We start from the raw sequence: 23178 nt of genomic DNA, 5'->3' as shown, positions 1-23178 counted from the left end.
CCAGGCTTCAGGCAGATGGTGGAAGAGAGAGTCAACCTAGCTGATGCCTGTGTGACTCTGTAACAGAAGCAAAAGTTGAAACAAGTTTTCTTGGATTTCCAAGATCTCTTTGCGGTAGACTCATATGACTATGGTCGCACCGACATCCACACCACAACAATTCCCACGGACCCTGGAATGACTCCAGTGTTTGTGAAGCAATATCGCTTGCCTCTCGCATCCATGTAGTCCCTTACTGAAATAATTAAGAACCTAGAGTCCCGGGGCATAATCCGTCCAGTCCACAGCACTTTCAATAATCCGGTGCTGGGAATATTGAAGCCAAACGGCCAGTGGAGACTCTGCGCCGACCTTAGGGAGCTCAACAAATGGGTCCATACTTCCCGATGGCCTCTGCCCTACATTGACCAAGGGCTGGCCCAGATTCAGGGGTCACAGGTATTCACAGCAATAGACCTGACCAATGGATACTGGACCGTGCCTGTCAGTAGGGAGGACCAATACAAACTGGCTTTTACCTTTGGGGGCCAGCAGTACACATGGACCCGGACTCCCTTCGGATACCTCAACTCCGGCAATGAATTCAACATTTTCCTACATAAGGCCATGCCCGACCTGGGTGCGAGGGGTAACCTGGTTTATGTAGATGATGTCCTCATCAAAAGTTCATCTGTGGAGGAACACATAGCGGAGATCCGTTATGTTCTGACACAGTTGAGGGCCGCCGGAGCAAAACTTTCCTTTCAGAAACCACAGTGGTGTAGAACCCGTGTTAATTTCTTGGGGCATGAGATTACTCCTCAGGGTCTCTGTCCCCAAGAAAAGAAAGTGGAAGCACTCCAGAAACTGAAAGACCCCACAACTCTGCGGGAACTAAGGAGCCTCCTTGGACTGACTAATTACAGCAGAAAGTTCATTGAAGGCTACGCAGAGATCACTAGACCCCTGATTCATCTCTTGAAGGGGGGGGTCAAGTGGGAATGGGGTCCAGAACAATCCGAGGCGGTAAGACAACTCAAAAGAAGCCTCTCACAAGCGCCTTGCCTAGCTTACCCTGTCAGAAACAAGGAGTTCTTCCTGGAGACGGGGTTCTCTAATACGTGCTTGACGGCAGTATTATACCAAAAGCATGACAAGGTCAATAATGTAATCTCCTATGCGAGCAAAACTTTATCCTCTGTGGAGGAAAAATTCAACGATTGTGAGAAGGCACTCCTGGCAACGGTGTGGGCATTGAAGAATTACCGCCCGTTTATCTAGGGGGAACACATCATAGTGGAGACTCCACACCAGCCTCTGCAATATCTCCAAAGTGACAGAATCCGGGCCGGAAATGTGAGTAATTCCCGAATTACTTCCTGGATTCTGTCAATGCAAGGCTTTCCTGTGGAGGTCGGATATGGCCAAAACAAGAAGAGTCCCCTCGCGCAAGGTCTGGCTGACTTGCATGATTGTGCCAGAGAAAACTGTCTCGAGGACAAAAGTCTAAAAACCAAGGACAACATGGAGGCATACCTTAATTCCCCACACAAAATCTTTGAAGAAGACAAGTGTGAGGGAATGCCCACTGTCTATGTGGATGGATGCTCTTACCATGTTGACAACAACGGGGAGAAAGAACTGGTGGCGTAGGGAATGCATGGGTGAAGGAGTTTCCAGAACCCTCCTCTGGATACAAAATTGGTCCCCGAAGTAGTCAGGTGGCAGAATTGATGGCTGTGCATCAGGCCATCCTCACTGCTGTCCAGCATCAACTCCACGAACTGGTCATAATCACAGATTCGGATTATGTACGGAACGGGTTCGTGGAGCACCTGGTCAACTGGAAAACCAGTGGCATGTTATGCGCTAATAACAAACCCCTGAAACATGGGAAGTTAATCCAAAATATTGATGATTTGGTCACATCGAATGGGATGACCATCTACTGGAAAAAGATCAAGGGTCATTCCAAAGTAGAGGGACCAGACAAAACTGGAAATGACTTAGCTGATCAGCTGGCCAAAACCGGGGCCATCCAAGGGGATCTAATCAAAATAGAGTCCCTGTTGGGGGAAATCCAGGTCACCGCTATCACTAGGTCCCAGACAAATGCTCACAATGATCTTTCAACTGCACAATGGAGTAAGGAGACCCCTGATGCTGATTTAATTACAGCTCAGAAGGGGGATCCAATTATTGGTAAGTTTTACCAACACCTTGAGGACCCTGAGAACTTTCCCCTGACGGATATCGATTACATTGGGAAAGAGGACCTAAGAGTGTTGATGAAATGTCCAAATATGTTCCGAATCCAAGACGGTTTGTTGGTAAGGAAATCCCAAGCTGGCCATGATCAGTGGGTGGTTCCTACCTCATTCCGAAGCCTGATGTTAAGTCACGCCCATGATGCGGCCACCGCCGGTCATAGGGGGTTTCACACAACACTGGAAATCTTAAGAGAGGTTGCATACTGGCCACACATGGGGCAGGACCTCGACCAATACTTGAAGGGGTGTCTTGTGTGTGCACAATTTCAGCCAGCATCCCTCACACACCGTGCGTCTCTCCAAAAGAGGGGGATGACACTGCCATGGTCAGATTTGCAAATCGACTTTGTAGGCCCTGTGATTTGCTCGTCTAGAGGAAACAAGTACATGTTGACCGTTACATGCTTGTTTACCAAGTGGGTGGAATGTCTCCCAGCCCCAAACTGCAAGGCAGAAACAGCAGCTGCCCTGATGATTAACCACATCTTTTCCCGTTTTGGTCTACCTCAAAAGATTGAGTCAGACAGGGGTAGCCACTTCACCAGCTTCTTCTGGAGCAGTAGAGAGATATAACCGAACCATTGTGAGCATCTTAAAAAAGTTTATGGCAGATTCTGGGCAAAGTTGGGATATCCGATTACCGCTGGTCCTAATGGCCATCAGATCTACCCCTTCATCTGCAACCAAAATGTCACCATTTGAGTTGATGACTGGACGCAAGATGGTGCTTCCCCAGCATTTGCTCTACAGAACCCAAGAGCAAACATTGATAAATGCCTCCACAACTCATGAGTATGTGGAGAATTTAAGGAAACACCTTCAGCATGCTTTTGCCTATGCTCAGCGGAATCTAGAAAGATCAGCCGAGAGCATGAAGACCCACTATGATTTAAAAACTACCCGAAAGGAATATAAGGTGGGTGATCGGGTCTATCTATACAATTTCCAAAGGAACCAGGCCAAACAGCGAAAATTCTTGCCTACATGGAAGGGACCGTTTGAAATTATAGACAAGATCTCCCCTGTTGCCTATAAGATCTGCATCCCCAAAGGCAGTCTGGCGGAAGGGGAAGACAAGTGGGTCCATATTAACCAGCTAAAGTGTTACCATCCCAGGCACACTTTGCAGCAACTGGAGGAGTCCCCTGCAATACCAGAGGGGACCGCTCCAGATTAATTCAGTTCCAACCCTAAAATATCCCACATATAGTCTCTAAAATATTATACTCTTGTAAGCCACTGTCTTTGAATGATAACTTGTATCTCAAAAGAAAAATGTTAGGTATGTTAAAGTATAAAATGTATATGTCTGCCACACCATTAGTAGTGATGGAAAAATGTCTACGAATAGGTATTGCCGCTTTTCCTTTGTCGTCCTAGGAGAAAGAAAACCTGGAGACTGGCCAAGGAGGACGATCCAGAGACCGGGAGCAGAGACCCAAGGGGCCCGGGGTACCGCCCAACCCTCCCATCAGGACCAGCAAGGAGAACTGATTGATCGACTGGAGGGAGGAAAAGATGCTGAACTATGCCACCTATGGAATTGGAAGAAGAGGAGGCGAACATCCCAGATCTTGCGAGTTCCATCAGTGAAAGGACAGAATGGCCATCGCAAGAGGGGGGCTTGTGGGATGTTTTTACCCATGCATCCAAGCCCTACAATAAAACTGTGCAGTACTGGCATGGAAAACATCATGATGGCTAGAACTCCCCAGAGAGTGCACAGGGAAAACATGAAGAATAGGCTGCCACCCATTTTTGCCTGTGTTGTGAGCACAGGAGGGCACTGCCTAAAACCACCAGTGGGCTACACACACAGTAGCGTGAAACCATTGGGAATGGCAATGCTGACTGCCAAAAAAGCAACTCAGAACTGTGGGGAATTCATTTTCTTAATCCCAAAAATGGTTGCATTACCAGTACTTACCACTATCAGAAAGCCGGCGTTTTAAAACCACCAGACTTTTGTGTAAAACTGAACAAATGAAACAAAACCAGACCAAGGAAAGACTTGCTAAGAGGTGGATACAATGTAAAACTATATTCTGAAATGACTTGAAGGAAGTAATTATTTAATGTATATGTAAAAATTGTCAGTTTGATTTGAATGTAGAAAACTGGGAACAAAAAGTGACATTTAGCTGAAACCTGGCTTAATGAAACTGGATTCTGCCTGACAACTACCCCCGACAGAAGTTGAAACCTGCTCAGCCACTCCCCATGCCAAAAGGAGTTGTCACCTCTCTGATTAGATTAGGGGTGGAGCAGCTGGGGACTACAGGGAGTTGAACAAAGGCCTGTCCTGGACTCAGGCAAATGTTATATTGGGGGGCCGTAAAGTGGCTTCCTCTTAGGGGAAACTGGGAGGGGCAGTGCCTCTACTAGCAGCTGAGCTTGGGGGAAGTGGATAAACCAGTTATTCCACCCTGTGATGTGGGAAGCCACAGCCCTTTTTGACCAGGGCATAATTTTAAAAAGATAGATAACTCATAGTGCGGACTTGTCAGAATTATATAAGTAATATAATTATTTTTGTGATTTTTCTGTGAACATTTTGAGAGGCGTTAGGACCCTGTGGTGTATTCTGGGGGGTTGTTAGCGGAAAATAGGGTCTCACTCCAAATGTCTGCATGTTAAAAATCTGACACTTCATCAATTAATGTCCATACTCCTTGCGCACATGTGTGTAATTTTGGGTAAATGTCCGATATTGCAAAACCAGTTAAAAAGCACAAAATGTTGTCATTTTTTAATGCAAGCCCCCAGGAAGATCAGAGGCGGACAAGCATGGACCATAAGGAATATATAATGTGTACATGTAATTTCAACAACTTGTATATCTGGGAAGGATGTATTTGAATCAAATATAGATTTGTGGGCAAACTGACCAGGGGAGGGTCCTCTGACCCATAAACAGACTTCATCATGCTGACAATCCATTTCCTTCCCCCAATCATGGGAGAGGGGAGAATTGGGCCAATGACAAGTAGAGAGGGGCAGGCTTAGCTAGGCCCAGGCACACACCCATTTTCAAAACACATAAAAAGAGACTGCTGGGACAGGTAGAGACATTCAATTCCATTTGCTGCGGAGCATGCTGACCGACGACTTCACATCCAGAGATCCAACACTTAGACTTCCAAGCTAAACAGAGACTACAGAACTTTGAACCAAGACGGCCCAATGCAAGCAAAAGTATTTGTCAGCAGGCCTCAAAATCATTTGCAGACTATTCACAGCCGGGCTGAGCTGTTGATTCTGGCCTGAAACCCTGCGCCAGAAAGATCCAGAAGCAGTGCTGTACCCGGAGAAAGCAGAGAGACCCAGAAACCAGACCAGAGATCCAGAGTGACCCAGACCGCTGTGAGCAGAACCAGAGAGCTGACCCAGATCACTGCGAAGTGCCGAGACCAGAACCGAGTCCAGTCCAAAACCTGACCAGATCCATGGCGAGGCCTATTTCAAATTGATATTGTGAGTACCTAGCAGAACCAATCTCTTAGTTAAAATAATCTAATCCAAACTATTTTAACCTAAGTAGAACAGCCTCCTAGAAATCGTGTCATCTGTCATTTGTAAAGCTGCACAACTGTCACCTGTCAATTCTGAAGCTGCAAGCTGTCACCTGTCATTTTGAGTTTACTTTAAATCCGAAAAACTACCTTTATTTAATCGTCCGTATATCTGGAACCGTTTGGGCTAGGAACGAAATGTACGAATCTAGGCTTTCCAACTAACCTAGAACCGACTTCCAACTCCTTATACTGTTTTCGCAATCGCGAGACAAGCACTCGCGAAATTTACTGCGATTTGTGATTTTGGCTCAATTTCACCACTTGTCAAAATAGCAGCTCCATTCTTTCCTTTGTTAAAATCCGTTGGCAACTTGGTAATAAATCATAGAGCATTGCTAAAGTGAGCCTGAACTAATACCAACACGCATCTCCCACTCACCTTGAATTTCTAGAGGGAATTAAAATCATTGGCACATTTTCCCACCCATTGCCATCACATTTAAAAAGCATTTCGGGCCTGTGTTTCAAATCATAAAAGTATGTTTGCTACTTTATCCATCCTATACTAACTCCTCATTGATTATAAAGAAGTGTGCTAGTGTCAGATTACCCATTGTTGATTAACATTATATTTATAAGGGCGATATCGATTATTAATTTATTATAAAAGCATGGTATCTATATTTTGTTTTATTTCTCAAATAAACCTTTTAAACTTGCAAAACAAAACTACTTCTTGGCTCAGTGGGGTCAGGGAGATTCTAAGAGAGGGGTTTTATATAGGGGTAGTCATCCAGAACTCATGAACTGGACATAAAGATATATCAATAAGAGTTTCCATTCAGTATCCCAGACTAGGCATTGACTTAGCTGTAGTGTTGAATTGAATCCTCTTACATAATACCTGCATGAAAATCTCATGAGGGCATAAAAGGAAGCCCACTGACAAGAAGGGGGAGTTCAGCATGAAAGAGATCTGATCTCCACTCCGTGGCCCCCATTCACATTGTCACTACAGCAACATTTCTACTGATGAAGGCAAACCCCTATTGAGCCCCATCAGACTCTCTTGCTCCTCAGGTAGTGAAGCCTATGTCACCTTTACTGGTCTCTTACCTCTCTGAACTCTTCAACCTGTCCTTTGACTCCACTTGCTTTGCTTCTCTTTTCAAAACAGCCATGGTCATCCCTCTCCTAACAATGTAAGGGGCTGACCCGAACCTACTGGCTAACTTTTGCCCTGTGTCTCTCCATCTGCACTACTCTAAAGTACTCAAAGGGGTTGTGCACAAATATGTCTTGCAAACTTCTCAGACATCCCCATACTTCGAGACCGCTACAAGCAGGTTTATATTTCTGTCACTTCAGGGAAACTGCTCTTAGGAATGCCTCCAACGTCATTACCTCTGTTAAGCACTCCAACCAATCATCAGTCCTAATTCTCATTGACCTGCCGGTTGCATTTGACCCTGTCGATCATTCAGAGCTCCTTAATACTCTCTCTTTTCTTGGGATTTGTGACTGAGCCCTTGCCTGGATTGAATCCTACCTGGCATGTCACCAATTCACTGTCTCCTGGAGGAACAACACCTCTCCACTCACTCCTGTAACTGTTCGTGTTTCACAGGTTTCTGTCTTGGGTGCCCTACTCTTTACACTCTAGACTTATGCTCTTGGGGCTGTAATCTCCTCCTCTGAGTTTTTGTACCAACTCTTTGCATATGACACCCAAAATGTCTTCTCTTTTCCTGAACGCTCCTCTGAGCTATCTATCAAAATGTCCAGCTGTCTCTCTGCCATTGAATATTGGATGGCTTTGCACTCGCTGTTGATAAACTCTACAAAAACAGAGGTGTTCTTCTTCCCTGCCAAAAACTCTTTCTCATCTCTTCCCCTACCTACTCAGTTCCCAACTGAAACTCTCTCCTACTCTTCTCCAGCTAAAAACCTCAGTGTTCTTTAATTTCATCTCCAAAACAGCAATGGTGTCACACCTCAAGCTCTTAAATTTTAGGAAAATCAGGCATCTCCATCCTTTCAAGACTGACAAGCACCTCTTAACCACTCTTGCCTTCTCTATGCTGAACTACTGTGCCAGAATCCGCTTTGGTTTCCCCAACTATGTTGTCTGTCCTCTTGACAAGAGAATTCATTTTGCTACCAGGACTCTTTTTTTTGAACTCCATCACTTCACACCTTCTTCCTCGTACTTTCACCAGGCTGGATTGTTGATGATGCAAAACAGCCAGATTTGAATTTCTTCTCCTGATACACATATCTATCCACTGTACAGCACCACCATATCTATCCTCCTCTATCCGACTCTACAAGCATTCTCGTAATCTCTGTTCTGCCTCATTGACTACCCTTCTGACACCGTGCCCTTCCTATGCTTCCTCTCGCTTCTGCTCTTTCTCTCTTCTTGCTCCACTTGCATGGAATTATCGACACCTGCACATCCGAGAAACAGTCCACACCAATTTGTTCAAAACCTCCTCGCCTCTGAGTTACCCTCTTAACCTACCTCGCATCTGCCTTCTACTTAACATGTTACCCTTGTTTCTAACCTGCCTCTGTCGCTCACCTTCTCTGCCTCCACTTTAGCACTTCATCCATCATGGTCACATCGCTAACAAAGCTGGCTGTATATCCTATCCGCACTTAAAAATGTCTAATGTTGAATGTCCTTAATCTTTTTAAGTCCTCTCTGGTGACTGTTCGATTTACTCCCCTCCACAAACTAGCCAGAATGTCACTCAAAGTCACCCTATTGTAAGACGCTCACTACGTTTGATTTCTTGTATTTTATACATTCTTTTGTGATCAAAAGAACATTGTTCCTTCTTATATACGAATACATACATAAATAAATACATACATACATAAACATATACATAAATATAATGGGGCAGAGTGGGAAATGGAGGCTTAAAGGCATTACTGCGTAGTTTTATGTATTCAATTTCCCTCCGCGCCATTTTAAAATGAGGTTGTTACAGTTTCCAAATTCCTAACACAATTACAGTTTGCAAAATCCAAGTGCATTGTTAGTTTGAAATCCCATTTCTCTTCAAGGTTTACAATATGAAAATATGCACCGTTCACAAAATCCCAATATACTCTAGTAATGCAATCCCAGCATATTGCCTGAATGCATAATACCAGCATGTTCGCAGTTTGCCAAACCAATTTTACTGCCACTTAAACATTTCAGAAACCTCCCAGTTTGAAAATGCCAGCATTTTAACTGAGGTATATTTTGCTTTGCAAAATGGGGGAATACATACTGTTTTACTAACCAGTTTCTCAAATTCTTGCATACTATTGCAAAATTCTAGTATACTTTAAGTTGCCAAAATCCTTGTATATTTTCAGCCTGAACAATCATAATACATCCGCATATTGTCAAGGCTAGTGATCGCCTAATTAGGGATTTGCTGCCTCAGCACAGGCCCAGTTTGAGTAACTGCCCCAGTGTATTTCCAGTTTTCTAATCTCAGTTTTGGCAATCCCAGTGAAATCTCAGTTTTAACCTTTCCAGTATTATTAATGTTGTAATGAGTGACGTGCAAAATTAAAGAAAGGTGCAAAGTCTTTAAGTTTCTATTTTGCAATGCAGCGAATGTGTGCACTCTTCCAAGGTGTAGAAGTGGCACATTTTACACCTGCATGAGATTTTCCTTCATGCATAAAACCAAAGTATTCATATGAAATTCGCCTCACATTTGCACCTGCTAATGAGCCAGTGGATTAAATAGGAATCCATTAGTAAACACTACCTGCAAAGTTTTACAAAACGGAGTGTGAAAGTGAAGAGTAAAGGCGAGTTTGCCTTCTTTTACTCTTCACTGTCACACTCCGCCTTGCAAATGTTTAGAATTACATGGGGTTATTTTTACTTAAAATGCAAATTGAATTCAGGAGACTACCAACATTATCACTTACATGATGTGGGGGCCCCTACAGCAATTCTAAAAATGTATGCGGTGAAGCGAAGCATAATAGAGCAAAAACGAGGCAACCCTGCTTTTACACTTTAATTCTCCTCACTTTCTTGAGAAAAAGCAAGGCTGCATTTACTAATGCATTCCTTTGGAATCCACCTGGTTTTTAGCAGGTGATCAACTAAGGTGGATTCTTTAGAATACGTTAATTTCACACCTGCCCGAAAATGACATTGAGGCGTGAACAAATATGAACTGACAAGACAGAGGAGGAAAGAATAGTGGAGATCTGATCTCCACTCCTTGCTGCTCCTCAAGGCCACTGCATCAAAATGGGGCAGATGGGTAAATCAAGGCGTAAACACATTACAATTTGCTCTTGCGCCTTGATTTACCACTTCATCTCATTTGAAATGAGGCTGCATGGAGGGGACATACTCGCTTTTGATGACGGTCCCCTGCATGCAATTTGCACTTAGTTTAAAAAGACAAAAAAAAACCTGTTTTTATAAACCCAGTTGAAAATTAAATTTGACCAATGACACTATATTCACAATGTACATTCTAGCAGTAGATTTCCATTTGGACAATCACAGTATATACCCGTTTTTTATAGAACACTCTGATGGTCATACATTATCTGACATGCAAATTGCAGGCAGGGGATCACCAAGGTTTATACTAAACATAAAAAGTAAAAAGTGGCGGAATTGCCCATAATCTTCACTTTTACTCTCAGCTTTTGAAAGAGTAAATGCTACCTGCCAATTACATTTTGCAGATGGAGTTTACTACTGGATTCCCGCGGGGTGTGCCTGCTCATTAGCAGGTGAAAAGGTAAAGCAGATTGCTTAGGAATGCATTGTATTTACTTGTGCATGAACATCTCAAACAAGTGTTAACCCTGGTGAATTTCCAAGACAGACAGAGGAGGAAAGCAAAGCAGTGATGCAAACTCCGCGGTGTGCTCCTCTTATGCTTCAGGAGGCCAAGAAAAAGCGCTGGAGAGCAAAATGGAAGAATAAAAGCAATACGGATTGACTTTACACTTTCATGTAGCACTCCCCTCTGTGCAAATTGCCCCCCAATAGATCCTCAGTTTGAAGTATATTTAGGAAATATACCAGTATATTTCTAGTTTGGCTGAAGGTGAGGGAGCCAAATAATGAATGGGTAGAGACGAGGCAAAGTCAACCCATGTGGCCTGGCTTGGCTCTGAGAGCCAAATAAAAGCTGAGCTAGCACAAGCTGCACACCTTGCCGTCTGCCTCCCCTCTCTCAAACACTAACGCCATAACTGTCATCATGCCCCCTCATCCCCTATGAATCCTCAGTGCTGCCGCCAACAACACAAGCCCATAGCTGATGTCTTGCTTCCATGTCCCAAAAAAGCGAACCTAGACCTGGCATCTCCATTTTGGAAGATACAGCACTATGACATTAAATATTTGTCCAACATCAAACACTTTGGGCCTCATTACGGCTTTGGAGGTAGCCATGTCCTTAATAAAGGCATGGCTGCCTCCAAATTCGTGTCCGGGTTCCCTGAATGGGGAAATACCGGGCCATTCCGACCTTGGAGGGCCCGGTATTTCCCCATTCAGGGAACCCGGACCCGGACGATCCCCATTCCCATTTTATCCCCCATAGGGCTCAATGGGAATGGGGAGGGAGCTAACAACGGGCCCGTTTATAACGGGTCCGTTGTTAGCTCCCTGGTCCCCTCGCGGGACCCGCAAAGGACGTCTGGTATGACCAGACGTCCTGAGCGGGTCCCGCGAGGGAACCTAGTAATAGGTCGGAATGGGTTTAACAGCACCGGTACCATTACCGGCGCCGTTAAACCCATTCCGCCAGGGTCATAATGAGGCCCTTTGTGTGAGTTGGAATTTGATCTTAGTCTACACATCTCTTCTCAAATCTGACTGATGAAAAAGGGTGTGAATGCACAGATGTTTCATAAGGATGACTTACAAATGCACTGATCACAATATAAACCAACCTGGTAAATATATAAACTGTTATTGTAAGCCAAACAAGTAATATAGCTTTATTTTATCCATCCTGAATGGAGTACCAGAACACAAAGAAATGCCTTCCTAAATAATGCCCTATGTTTTGCAACTGTACTTTCAAGACTTGACACACAACAAAAAACTGCTTCAAAAGGTCTCACCGTTTCGCACAGAATTTGATCTGGTCATTGTACACAGCTTCTCGTGGGCTTAAACCCAAAGGACCTTTCCTGAATCATTCAGCAGGCCCAAACAACAGGCAGCACCCACTTGCCCTTGATGCTGAGAGATTGAGGACAACAACTAAAGGGCTGTTTGGCATGTGGAAACTCTCATGTCTTTGCAAGCATATCCATGCCTAACACCAGTGTGACCTCCAACCGCCTCATTCTAAACCTGGGCAGTATGTGTAGACCCCAAGACTGCTGCACATAGTCTGCTGGGAGAGTAAAATAAATAGTCCTGCCTGAGTTTCTATACAGTAAAGGAAATCACCTCAGACAAATCTTCTTGCCCACCAAACAGTGTATAGCACATCATCTATTGCACTTTGCTATTCGCTCGGAACGTGTAATGAGCAAGTTAAGGGTTACATCAGCATGCAGTTTGCACATTATAAATAATCATCATTTTTAATATCTTTGGTATGAACACCGTGGTTTTATACACCATGAATATGTGTGGACTTCTTATGTAGCTCCCATTTAAAAGAATCACTATTAAGTGATCCCAATTTGTGGCAGCCAAAGAAACAATGGCCAACTTAATTAGAGTGATTTGCTCAAGGTTGCATAGATTGAGCAAGTGTGGAAGCCAGGTTTTCAGGTTGCACCATATGCAATTGTGCAAGTTTCAGACCACAAGTGCTCCCATGGCATCTTTATTTTTGCACCATTAAACGATATGCTGGTAGGCAAGAGAGATACAAAGAACTCTGTGCAAGGAAATTATTGGATGCAGTTTATTTAACTGTCTGCGGGTGGCACTGTCACTTTAATTTACTGAATGTAAAGGAGGATGAGGGCTCTTCTTTCACAAATGCACTAAAACCAGGCCAGTTGCGGGCGGTGGGATCTAAACATGCTCAAGGCTCAATCCTCCTCTGTCTCTCCATCTGTAAACTTGGCTGCTAGTAAAATCTCAGTTGTACACACCTAGTAAACTCCCATTGCTGCAATGCCAGTATATTCTCGGTTTCTGCAATCCATGTGTTCTGCGACATGTACCTTAATTCCAGTCTATCATTATTTTTACATCTGGTGTATCCAAGTAAACTGATGCACAATTCCAGTTCACTTCCATTTTGATAGTACTATGCCAGTACACTTTTAAAAAATGTACTCGCGCCTTGAAACACTTGTGTATAGGCGTGTTATAAATGCCCTATCATTTGAAACACTTGTGTATAGGCGTGTTATAAATGCCATATCATATCATGTTACAAACCCAGTAGCGTCCCATTGTGTTCTCTGTCCCAGAATGCACAATATGATACAAGATATTTATAATGCACCTGTACACAAGTGTTTCTAGGTGCAACACGACAAGGGAAGGAAGACCGAGGGAGGACAAGACAAACAATCGTACTAGGCCTTGTGTCATTCAGATCATGCAAGTGCGAGAATTAGAACTGCAAAGTAAGTTCAGCCAGGGCAGCGCGGCTCTGGGTAGTGCAAGGAGAACAAGGGGCTGTAGGGTTACAGTTACAGCCCCTAAGTGTGTGGTAGGGCCAGAGGCAGTGTCAGGGTGACTGGTCAAGAAAGAGCCTGGTGCCCAGTGAGACTGAGGGTAGCCAAGCAGCCAGTCGGTACAGCAGACAGGTAGGTCAGGTAGGTCAGCAGGGGAGGGAGAGAGAAAGCAGAGGAGAAGAGGAAGGTTTTGAGCTGCTTCCAGAACTCCAGGTGGTACAGCTTAAGTTTGAGAAGGGCAGGGAGGACATTCCATAGGGCAGCAACAGCAGAGGAGAGAGATGTAACCCCCCACTCTCTGCCTGGAGAAGTGTCAAACCCTTAGAGAGTTGGAGTTAGCTGAGCAAAGGCCTTGAGAAGGAAGGTGTTTTGGAAGTGAGAGTTGGATGTAGTGCAGGCCCTGGCCCCAGAAAGCCCAGTGGAATATGCAAAGGGTCTTCAACTTGATCCTTGCAGCCACTGGGAGCCAGTAGAGAGATTTCAGGGCTGGAAGGATACGGTCCCTGGGCTTGAGACCAAGAATAAGTATTGAAGTCTTGTTCTGGATTAGTTACGGAGGGCGGAGAGTAGAGGAAGGCAGATTGAGAAATTGGCTGTTGCAGGATTTCAGCATAGAGAGAACCCGGGCTCTGGAGACAGTGAGCTTCTGGAGGAAATTGAGAAAGAGAAGAGTCCCTTTGAGGGGGTGCAGCTGGTAGTGGGACTTCTTTGCGATGTCTGAGATGTGAGGAGAGAAGGAGAGAGTGGAGTCGAAGATGACTCCAGGGTTTTTTGCATCGCAGGAAGGTGAAGGAAGAGGGCCCAAAGCAGGCGGCCAGAGTGAGATACAAGCATGTGCTCAGGTTTAACATGTTGCAATTCTAGCACACACAGCTTAACCATAAAATATTCCAATATACAGTCACAGGTGTACAACCCAACACAGTTTCAGTTTGCACAATGACAGTTCATTTCAAGTCAGCATAATACCAGTATACTCCCAATTGTAAAATTTGAGAAGTATATTGTATCCCCAATTTGGCTAGGTATGTATGGAGAGGGAGCATACTCCATTACAAATGCTTCTATTTGCTGTCTCATTTGTATTCCCAATGAGGATGTCCATTGGGAGATACAGCTAAGAAAATGTCTTCCCTAAAATACATTTTCATATGAAGAGAACGGCTAGAAGGACATCCTTACCTGGTCGGATTGCTGACACTGGCAATATCCGATGACCTATAAATTTGCCTCCTTCTTCATACACTGCTATCCGTAAACAGGCCAACGAAGGTAACACAACCTGCAGAGTATTTTCAAAATGACTATGTTAATATTGTCTTTCTGCTGCATCAGTCACACTTAAAGGCTGACTTTCAACATTGTCACAAGATGAAGTAAGATAATAATTTTACATTTCTCTTTCAGGTAATATTCATGATAATGAAATCCATGTTTTCATGCATTGTAGATACACTAAAATGTAAACTCCATAGCATATAAGGCCAGAAATGCTAAAATGTCTGCTTGAGTTTTTGGCTAATTAGATTGTCAAAGATTTTAAGATGCTCTAGCTCAGGAGTCTGCAGCCTGTGGCTCTTCGAATGTTTTGGACTATGCCTACCATGATCCCTCAACATTGAGTAAGCTGGCATGGCTGATGTGAATTAAAGTTCAAAACATCTGCAGAGCCAACATTTGCAGATCCCCTGCACCTAGCGGGACCTCTCTGGATGCATCCTTCATCCTCACTAAAATCCATGGATGTTTTCTGCTGCCCACCATTTAGAAATCCTCCCTTCAGTGCCTCCTTCTTGCCTCTATGTGTTTATTTTGATATGTATGTGTTTATTCATTTATTTAATCATGTGTGCATGTATTCATTCATATGCTTTTACTTATATGCGCACATTTGTGGTTTTGTATAATGCACCAGAGTATGCAACATTCTGCTTCAATGCTTCAAGACTAATGGGAAACAGTTAAGGGGTATGTATGGGAAGGGTAAGGAGTCAAAATGAGGGTGATGAATAAGTAAGATTCGGCGGGGAGTGAATGCAATCAACATTTGCAGCAAGACAGTGGTTGCATCCCAGCACCATGTAACAGTAAACATGCTGTTATTCAAGATTACATTCAATGTGGGTAGAAGTCCTTGTTCCATACTGCTCTGTCATCTATTATGTATATGTATTGGGTGTAGAATGGGAGATTTCACCAACCTGGTAAATATATAAACTGTTATTTATAGATTGTGGGGTATATTATATATGTGTCGAACCCCTTTAGACTGCTGATGGGAGAATAAGATGGCTGGTCCACTGGCCCCATCCACAACACAGAGAGGGTGTAATCACCCGGTCTCTGCTTACTGCAGCATTTGAGCTGCGGCACCTTGGCCCCGTGAGTGTTTAATCTTGGTGAGGGTCTGCTCACATTGCCTGCATTCCTAACTCGACTAAAAGTCTTAATTTATTCTGCTAATGTTGCCGCTCGTTGGTTGTGCTGTGCTTGTTCCCAGTCCCAGTTCCCTCTTCCAGCCCATCTCACTTTTCCTGCCTCTCGCTCATCCCGCACATCTTGATTGGTCCATTGGCCCCACTTAAGTCAGGAACACAGGGCAGGCCCCTGCCTGTGCAGCCCCCTTCGGTGAAGGGCCCTGAGGCAAAGGGCAGCTGCTGTAGTAGCAGCTGCAGATTGTGTTTGCCAGTGTTTACCAGTGGAGCCTACAGCGCAGCCGTCAACCAGCAGTCACTGACAATATGAGCAAGATGCTGGCAGGGAAACAGCCATTACTGCTCCCTATTTAACTGTCCCACCTCTCTTATTACTCCTATTAGCAAAATGAATTTGGTCTACTGCACCTCACCCACAGTTGCATGTTATCCATATTCTGGCCAAATTTCTTATTTTGCCATCTCTGGCAGTTAGGCCTCTATGCAGGAATCCCAATTCACGGTGTTTTTGCATTTTCCGTTGTGTTTTGAAATTTAGGCTTTTTCCCTCTATCAAGGAAACTTGAATCTAGGTGCCTTGCATTTGCTTTTGTGTTTTGAAATGTAGGCTTTTCCCCTCTGTCTAGGAAACTCAAATCTAGGTGTCTTGCATTTGTCGTTGTTTGAAATTTAGGCTTTCTTCCCTCTGTCTAGGAAACTCAAATCAAGGTGTTTGCATTTGTTGTGGTTGAAATGTAGGTGTTCCTCCCTCTACGCTTAATTCTAGAATCCCTCACACATCCAGCACTGTGCCACCACCTCTACTCGGTCCAGCCCAAGATCACTCTAGCATTACAGCCATGCTCCGAGTGTAACAACTGCAGAACTAGTGTCCACATAGTAGGTCTCCTGCAGCTGGCGAAAGAAGGCTGGCAAAGGATAAAGTCTCTTGGCCTCTTCACCAAGCTCTCCCTCCGCCTGCCACAGGACTCTCTTCACTGGCCTGGACTTGCTTTCTTGTTTACCTGATTGTCTGAACCTGGCTTAATGCTAGGCCACCTGGTGAGTTTGTTGTGCATTGTGCAGTTTCTCTCTCTATCTCATTCTACCCTTATCATCTCTCTGCTCTCTCCCTCCATGGTGCTTTCCATCTCCCCTATCTTCTCAAACTGCTACTCTATCACCTATCCTATCTCTCTTTCGAAGTCTGGAAGCAAAAAGTTCAACAAAGATCTCCTGGTCTCCTAACCAGGCCTGCCCCTCGGTGACACCTATGTCAATGGTTCTTCCAGGCAGACTATCACTGACATCCTCTTTGTCATTCCCTCGCTGCACCTTTGGACTCCCATATGTACTGAGTGCTTTCCCCTTTCTTTTCTTCGCCCATTAATGGTGGAACCCAAAGGGAAGTACTCTTGGCATATTTCCCATCCTCTATCAGCATCATTAATGTCTACGAGAATGGCACTGTCAAGGTGCATGGCTCTCAACCCAACCTCATCCTTATTGATAGGAACCTTCCATCTCTCATCAGCTTCATACCTTCTCCTGCAACTCCTCCTTCTGACACCCCTCTGATCCCTTCACCACAACTGACGGGCATACTACATTCCTGTCCCCCTCCTCGATAGACCTTCAAAGGTGGCAACCAGCTTCACTTAGCCACCCTCAACTCTCGCTGTGCCATTAAGCCCTCTTCTCACATTTGCCACCTCCTTGAATACTCCCACCTTGATGTCCTTTCTCTCACCGAGATGTAGTTCATGGCCAGCTGTGCCACTACTTTTGACACACTTCTCCCAGAGGGCTACACAATCCTCTCTAAGCCCATGGAAGGATATTGCTATCCGTTCAGGGGGCGGAGTGGCCCTGATCTTTCCTGAATGGGCCTCTGCTACTATCATACCCAGTCAGTCCTACTCTTCCTTCAAATGCCTCATTTGCAGGCTTGGTGTCTCTCCAATACTCTTGCTGACCCTTGCCACCATCTACAGGACCCCTGGTCTAGTCTGATCTCCCTCTTTCTCTCAGAGAGGTCTGACCCTACATTTTCTCCCCTGGCCTCCCCCTCCAAGCTTCTCTTCCTCAGAGACTTCAATATTCACCTGGACTCCCATGGTGCGGCCGCTGGACTCTTCCGCAGCCTCTGTGACTCTTTCCCTCACCATTCTTCCCTCCGGTCCGACACACTCAGCCGGGCACACCTTGGATGCTCTCATCTCAGCAGACATCCCCATTTCCAACCCTCTCACGACACCTCTCTCATGGTCTGATCATGCTCTCCTGTCCTCTCATCTGGATCTCTTGGGTCCTCGGCTAAGCCTCTGCCTGCACTGCCAGTCTCCTTCTCTGTCATTCAACCAAGGAAGCAAATGTTTGTTGCTGTTTTTGCCACCACTTTCATTCCCCACTTACTCCGGCCACTGACACAGCCCTTGCTAACCTTCACCTCTCCATGTCCAAAACTCTGGACATCTTTGCCCCTGTAATGAGGATCCGCATGAAGCCTGCCTCCAAGCGCAACACCTGGTATGATTCCAACCAAGCCTCTCTGAAATGCAAGTGCAGAGCTGCTGAGCAGAAGTGGCAGGCTTCGAGCACATCCTCTGGCAGATTGGTCTGCCACCTGCTCCAAAGGTAATACAGACTCTCCATCCGCCTGAAGAAGAAGTCATATATCCAAGCCTGCGTCTCTGGGGTCACTAACAACACAGCTGAACTCCCTTCCCTTGTCCCTCACCTACTCCCAGGCCTCCCTTGGCCCCCCTGTCCCCTTTCCTCCTACTCTCCTCTGTCCCGCCCAAAACACTGGATGAGGTCTCTGGACAAGTCTTCCATATGAAAGTCTCATCCATACAGGTGCTCCCCTACTCCTCCAGAATTATCAAGGAAAACATTGCTGTCCAGCTCCAGCCTTGGCTGATTTCTGCAACCACTCTTTGCTACTGGCTCCTTCCCACCACTCCTTAAGCACTCCCTTGCGCACCCTCTCCTCATAAAGCCTTCCGCCAACCCCTCCTATCTGACTAACTATTGCCCTATCTCCATTACCCTCTTCATGGGCATACTCTTGGCAAAGCTGGTCATCTCCCAGCTAATCCACTGCACTGAATCTATCTATACCACCAGTCTGCCTTTAGTGCAGCCAGAGGCATGGAAAATGCACTCCTGAACACCCGTGAAGACTTGCTCTCAAATCTCGATTCCAACTCTTCTTCGGTTCTCATCCTTCTTGACCTTTACTCTGCCTTTGATACTGTCAATCATGCCACCCTTATAAATCAGCACTGTGATACACTTGACATCACGGACCGGGCACTGGACTGGTTGATCGCCTTTCTCTCTGTCCGACCATCCCAGGTTCAACTGGGCCCTTTTCTCTCCTCCATCTATCCTCTTGCTGTGGCTTTTCAACATCTACCTTGCCCCTCTAGCACACTTAATTTCCTCCTTCTTGCCTCACTTTCAGTGTTATGCAGATGACACACAGCTCTCCTTCAAGCTTCCTTGCACTCCCTCCCTCTCACATTCCTGACTGTCTGACCGCTATTCAGGAATGGTGTGCTGCTAACAATCTCTGCCTTAATGCCGGTAAGACTGAAATCCTTCTCATTGGGAACCCAGCTCCTGTCTTGCCTCCTACTCTCTTGTGAGGCAAAAAACCTTGAGTCATCTTCGACCCCCCTATCCCCTTCTCACCTCACATCACGGATCTTACCAAGAAGGCTCATTTCAAGCTGCACCTCCTCAGAGGCATTCTCCCTTTCCTCACCTGCCCCCAGATACTCAAAGTCTCGAGAGCTATTGTCCTCTGTAGGCTGGACTACTGCAACAGCCTCTTCCTCAATCTGCCTAAATCCTCACTTTGCCCCCTCCAATTAATCCAGAATAGGACTGCAAGACTTATCCTTGATCGCAAGCTCAGGGACCCTATCTCTTCAGCCCTAACATCTCTCCACTGGCTCCTGGTTGCTGCGAGGATCATGTTCAAGGCCCTCTGCATCATCCACATGGCTTTCTGGGGCCTGGGACCCTGCTACATCCATCTCTCTCCGTAAATACCCCCTGCTAGAAACCTTTGATCTTCTAGATCCAACTCTCTGCAGATCAGATGCTTTGAGAGCAGAGAGTGTGTTGTAGATCTCTCTATTCCAAAGGAGCCTTCCTCTGGAATGGTCTCCCTGTCCTTCTCAGACTTGAGCCAGATCTCCTTAAGTTCCAGGAGCTTCTCAAGACTCTCATTTTCTCTTCTTCATTCCCTCACCCTCTCCCCTGTTAATGACCCCTTTGCTGCTTTTGTCTGGCTGCCTGGTTCCTTCTGATTCTTACAGGGCACCTGGCCCTCCTCATCCAGTCTACCCCAGCACATCGGTCTCCCCTGAACACCCACTAATTTGCGCTTGCCCTTCCGGGCTCTATCCACCTGCACCAGCCTGGCTGGAACTACCGCCCTATTGAGCCCTTAGAACCCTGTCCTTTCACTTAGCATGTGGACCTTTATTCCCCTGCACTCTGCATTCCCCTGACACTTGTCCAGCTGGCCTCCCCTAGCACTTGCCTTGCCCAGGGGCCCTCTTGCTCCACCTTCCTCCACCCCCCCAGCAGGTGCGCACTCTCCACTCCGACCTGTACTTCATTTCCCTCTGTAGCACAAACACATTCCGCTCTGCCCGGCAAAAGCCGACCTCACCACTCCGTTGTACTTCTTGTAACTGCACTTACACACTCTGAATGATACAAGGCCTAATATGACCTGTTTTTCTTGTTGTTCTTTCTTTTTTGTTAATCTTCATCCCTGGTCACCCCGCCCCCCCCCCTCTCTTTTGTCTTGTTGCACCAATTGCTGTACAGGTGCATTATAAATACCTAATAAATAAATACAAATAAATAAGTATGGGTCTGCATTATGAATACAAACTCCTCTAATATGCCATAGAAACGTCTAGCCTCTGCGTTTGGAAACGCCACTGATACTTCAAAGGCATGGGAATTGGGTGACAATAAGGCCAGTACCCCCAACCGTCTGTTGATACTTTCACTGCAGATTGGACATGAACAACACCACCTTTTGTGCACAGAAGGGATTGTCATGGAGTGTACGGGTACTGTAGATGGGACTAGTGAACCACCACCTAAAGCAGCGGTATTCAAAATGTGGGGCGTGACCCCCCAGGGGTCCGCGGGTGCATCGCTGGGGTCCCTGAGAGCTCAGCATGAAATATAAAAAATAAAAAAAAGTTTGTTTTTTTTTTTTTTTTTTTTTAGATTGGAAGAAATGGGCAGGGGTGGCTCACATGGTCAGGCTGAAGCATGAAACTGTCTCGGGCAACAATTAAAAAGTGGCCCGCAGTTGTAAATGGATATTCATTCCTTTAGTCACAAACTGGGCCTCATTACAACTATGGCGGTAAGGTAACAACGGTGCCAGTAAGATACCGGCACCGTTGCTACCGTACCACCATAGTAAGAGTTGTGTTCGAGGGTGCCTGACAGCCCGCCAGGTCTGAACTGGCAGGCCGTGCGGTACCCGCGAGCACAGCTCGTCGGATGCACCGGCACAGTTATTAACAGTGCCGGTGCATCTGAACTCCACATTCCATTTGAGCCCTATCGGGCTCAAATGGGAATGGGGATCTACTGGTACTGGCACCCGCGAAAGGGCAATTATCAGGTCCGCCTAACTCGGCATGACCCGGTAATTGCCCATTCGCGGGTACCAGACCCGGATGCAACTCCGGTGGCAGCCGTGCCGGTTTTACTGGCACAGCTACCGCCAGGGTTGTAATGAGGCCCACTGTTTCAATAGTACTCAAGGGGGTGCTTTGTGATAAAATGTAAGTACATTGTGATATATTCAGCAACAATGGTCAAAATTACTTACTGCATAGTTAAGTAACTCATCAAACTGGTCCACATTGGCCAAAATGGTGGCCCATTTTGACTGGCCCACACTAGCATTTTACATTTTTTTTACAGGCATTGCCCTATAGGCCAGGCTGAGCCTGGCGGCTCATCCATAATGGCGAGGGGGCGCCCACCCAGTGGCCCCTAACCCATTATGGAGGAGCTAAGGAGCCAGCCCAGTGAAACAGTGAGCACTCCCTCAGCTGCTTTTTCCAGCTGATGGAGTGCTCCTGGGCTGGCTCAACTGTCAATGAGAAACACTGTTTCCCTTTGACAGTTCAGTTTAGTTCCCCAGCCGCACATGCTCACTGAGCCATGCAAGTGCTGGAGCGTTTTGCTTTGCCAGCATTGCATAGCTCATTGGAAATGCTGGCTGGGGCACTGCATGTCTGTATGTCCGAGGGGGAGCTCCTGTGCCTCCTCGCACATACGGACAGAGCAGCCTGGAGAAGGGCGTTTCAGCACCCACAGGCAGGCCAATGCAGAAGGTATGTTGATTGTTTTTATTTAAACATGTGTATGGATGCGTTTATGCTTATGTTATGAGTGAGTGTATGGTGATGGATGCTTGTGTGAATGATAGAGTGATTGCTGTATGAATGTGCAGCGCCTTGCATACACACATAATCATGTTGATTGTGTTAGGTCCGGTGGGGCCCAGGGGACAGGGATGGTATCGTTTTACTGGACATCTATCATAGATGTCCAGTAAAAAATGTCATGCCCCCTGGGCCCCCCAGCACCAATTTCAAACTGTTTGGGTATTTACCCATTTTTTTGTTAAAAGTATGCTTTACAATGCAACATTTTTACCCATTATTTAAAAAAAATTCACAGGGGGGAACCCCCCTTGAACCCCCATTTTTTGGTTCGGGCTCCCTCACTATGCTCGGTCGCCAAGGCATTTTTGGGGGAAATAGTTATGCTCCTCCACTTAAAAAAAATCACCAGCCACCACTGGCCCTCAGACTGTGTTGGGAACGGGATGGGGGAACCCAGGGACTATGGTGGGAGCACAATGGGTGGGAACCGTGGGATAGTGGTGGGAGCAGAGTGGGGAGAGCCCAGGGTGTGTGATAAGGTAGGGAGAGACAGGGACAGGGTAGGAGTGGGATGAGGGAGCCCAGCGACTGATGGGAGCAGGTGACGGCGCACAATATATACTGTCTTTTTGGCATTTCTGGGGGGTCCCGACCTGCCCAAATTTTGTTCAGGGGGGCCCCGGCCAAAAAAGTTTGAAGACCACTGACCTAAAGGGATGTTTAGGCATCACATGTTTGGTGTGCTGCAGCAGGCCCTCGCCAGTTTCTCCTAACTGTGCATCTTGCGACCGATATGGGTGGGTTTATTCCAATCAGATCCGTGTGCATTAGTGTTGGCGATGGAATGTTGTCTTGCTAATAGGGAATCTGCAGGATTATATCATTGATTCTCATTAGTTCTCAGTCG

General features: G+C 45.9%; 1 protein-coding gene across 11 annotated transcripts in view; it reads right to left on the bottom strand.

The window, feature by feature from the left end:
- PLCB1 (phospholipase C beta 1) overlaps positions 1–23178 on the bottom strand; it is a 3004223-nt gene that overhangs the window by 821207 nt on the left and 2159838 nt on the right. For all 11 annotated transcript variants that reach the window (XM_069608284.1, XM_069608285.1, XM_069608286.1 and 8 more), the window contains one exon: positions 14594–14693. In XM_069608284.1, coding sequence (XP_069464385.1) covers positions 14594–14693 — 100 coding nt within the window. The remainder of the gene's footprint in view (positions 1–14593; positions 14694–23178) is intronic.

Source organism: Ambystoma mexicanum, chromosome 4q, assembly GCF_040938575.1.
Source record: "Ambystoma mexicanum isolate Mex_15411 chromosome 4q, UKY_AmexF1_1, whole genome shotgun sequence".
Lineage (NCBI taxonomy): Eukaryota > Metazoa > Chordata > Amphibia > Caudata > Ambystomatidae > Ambystoma > Ambystoma mexicanum.
The sequence above is the reverse complement of the archived record's forward strand: the minus strand, read 5'-3'. Positions and strand labels throughout refer to the sequence as shown.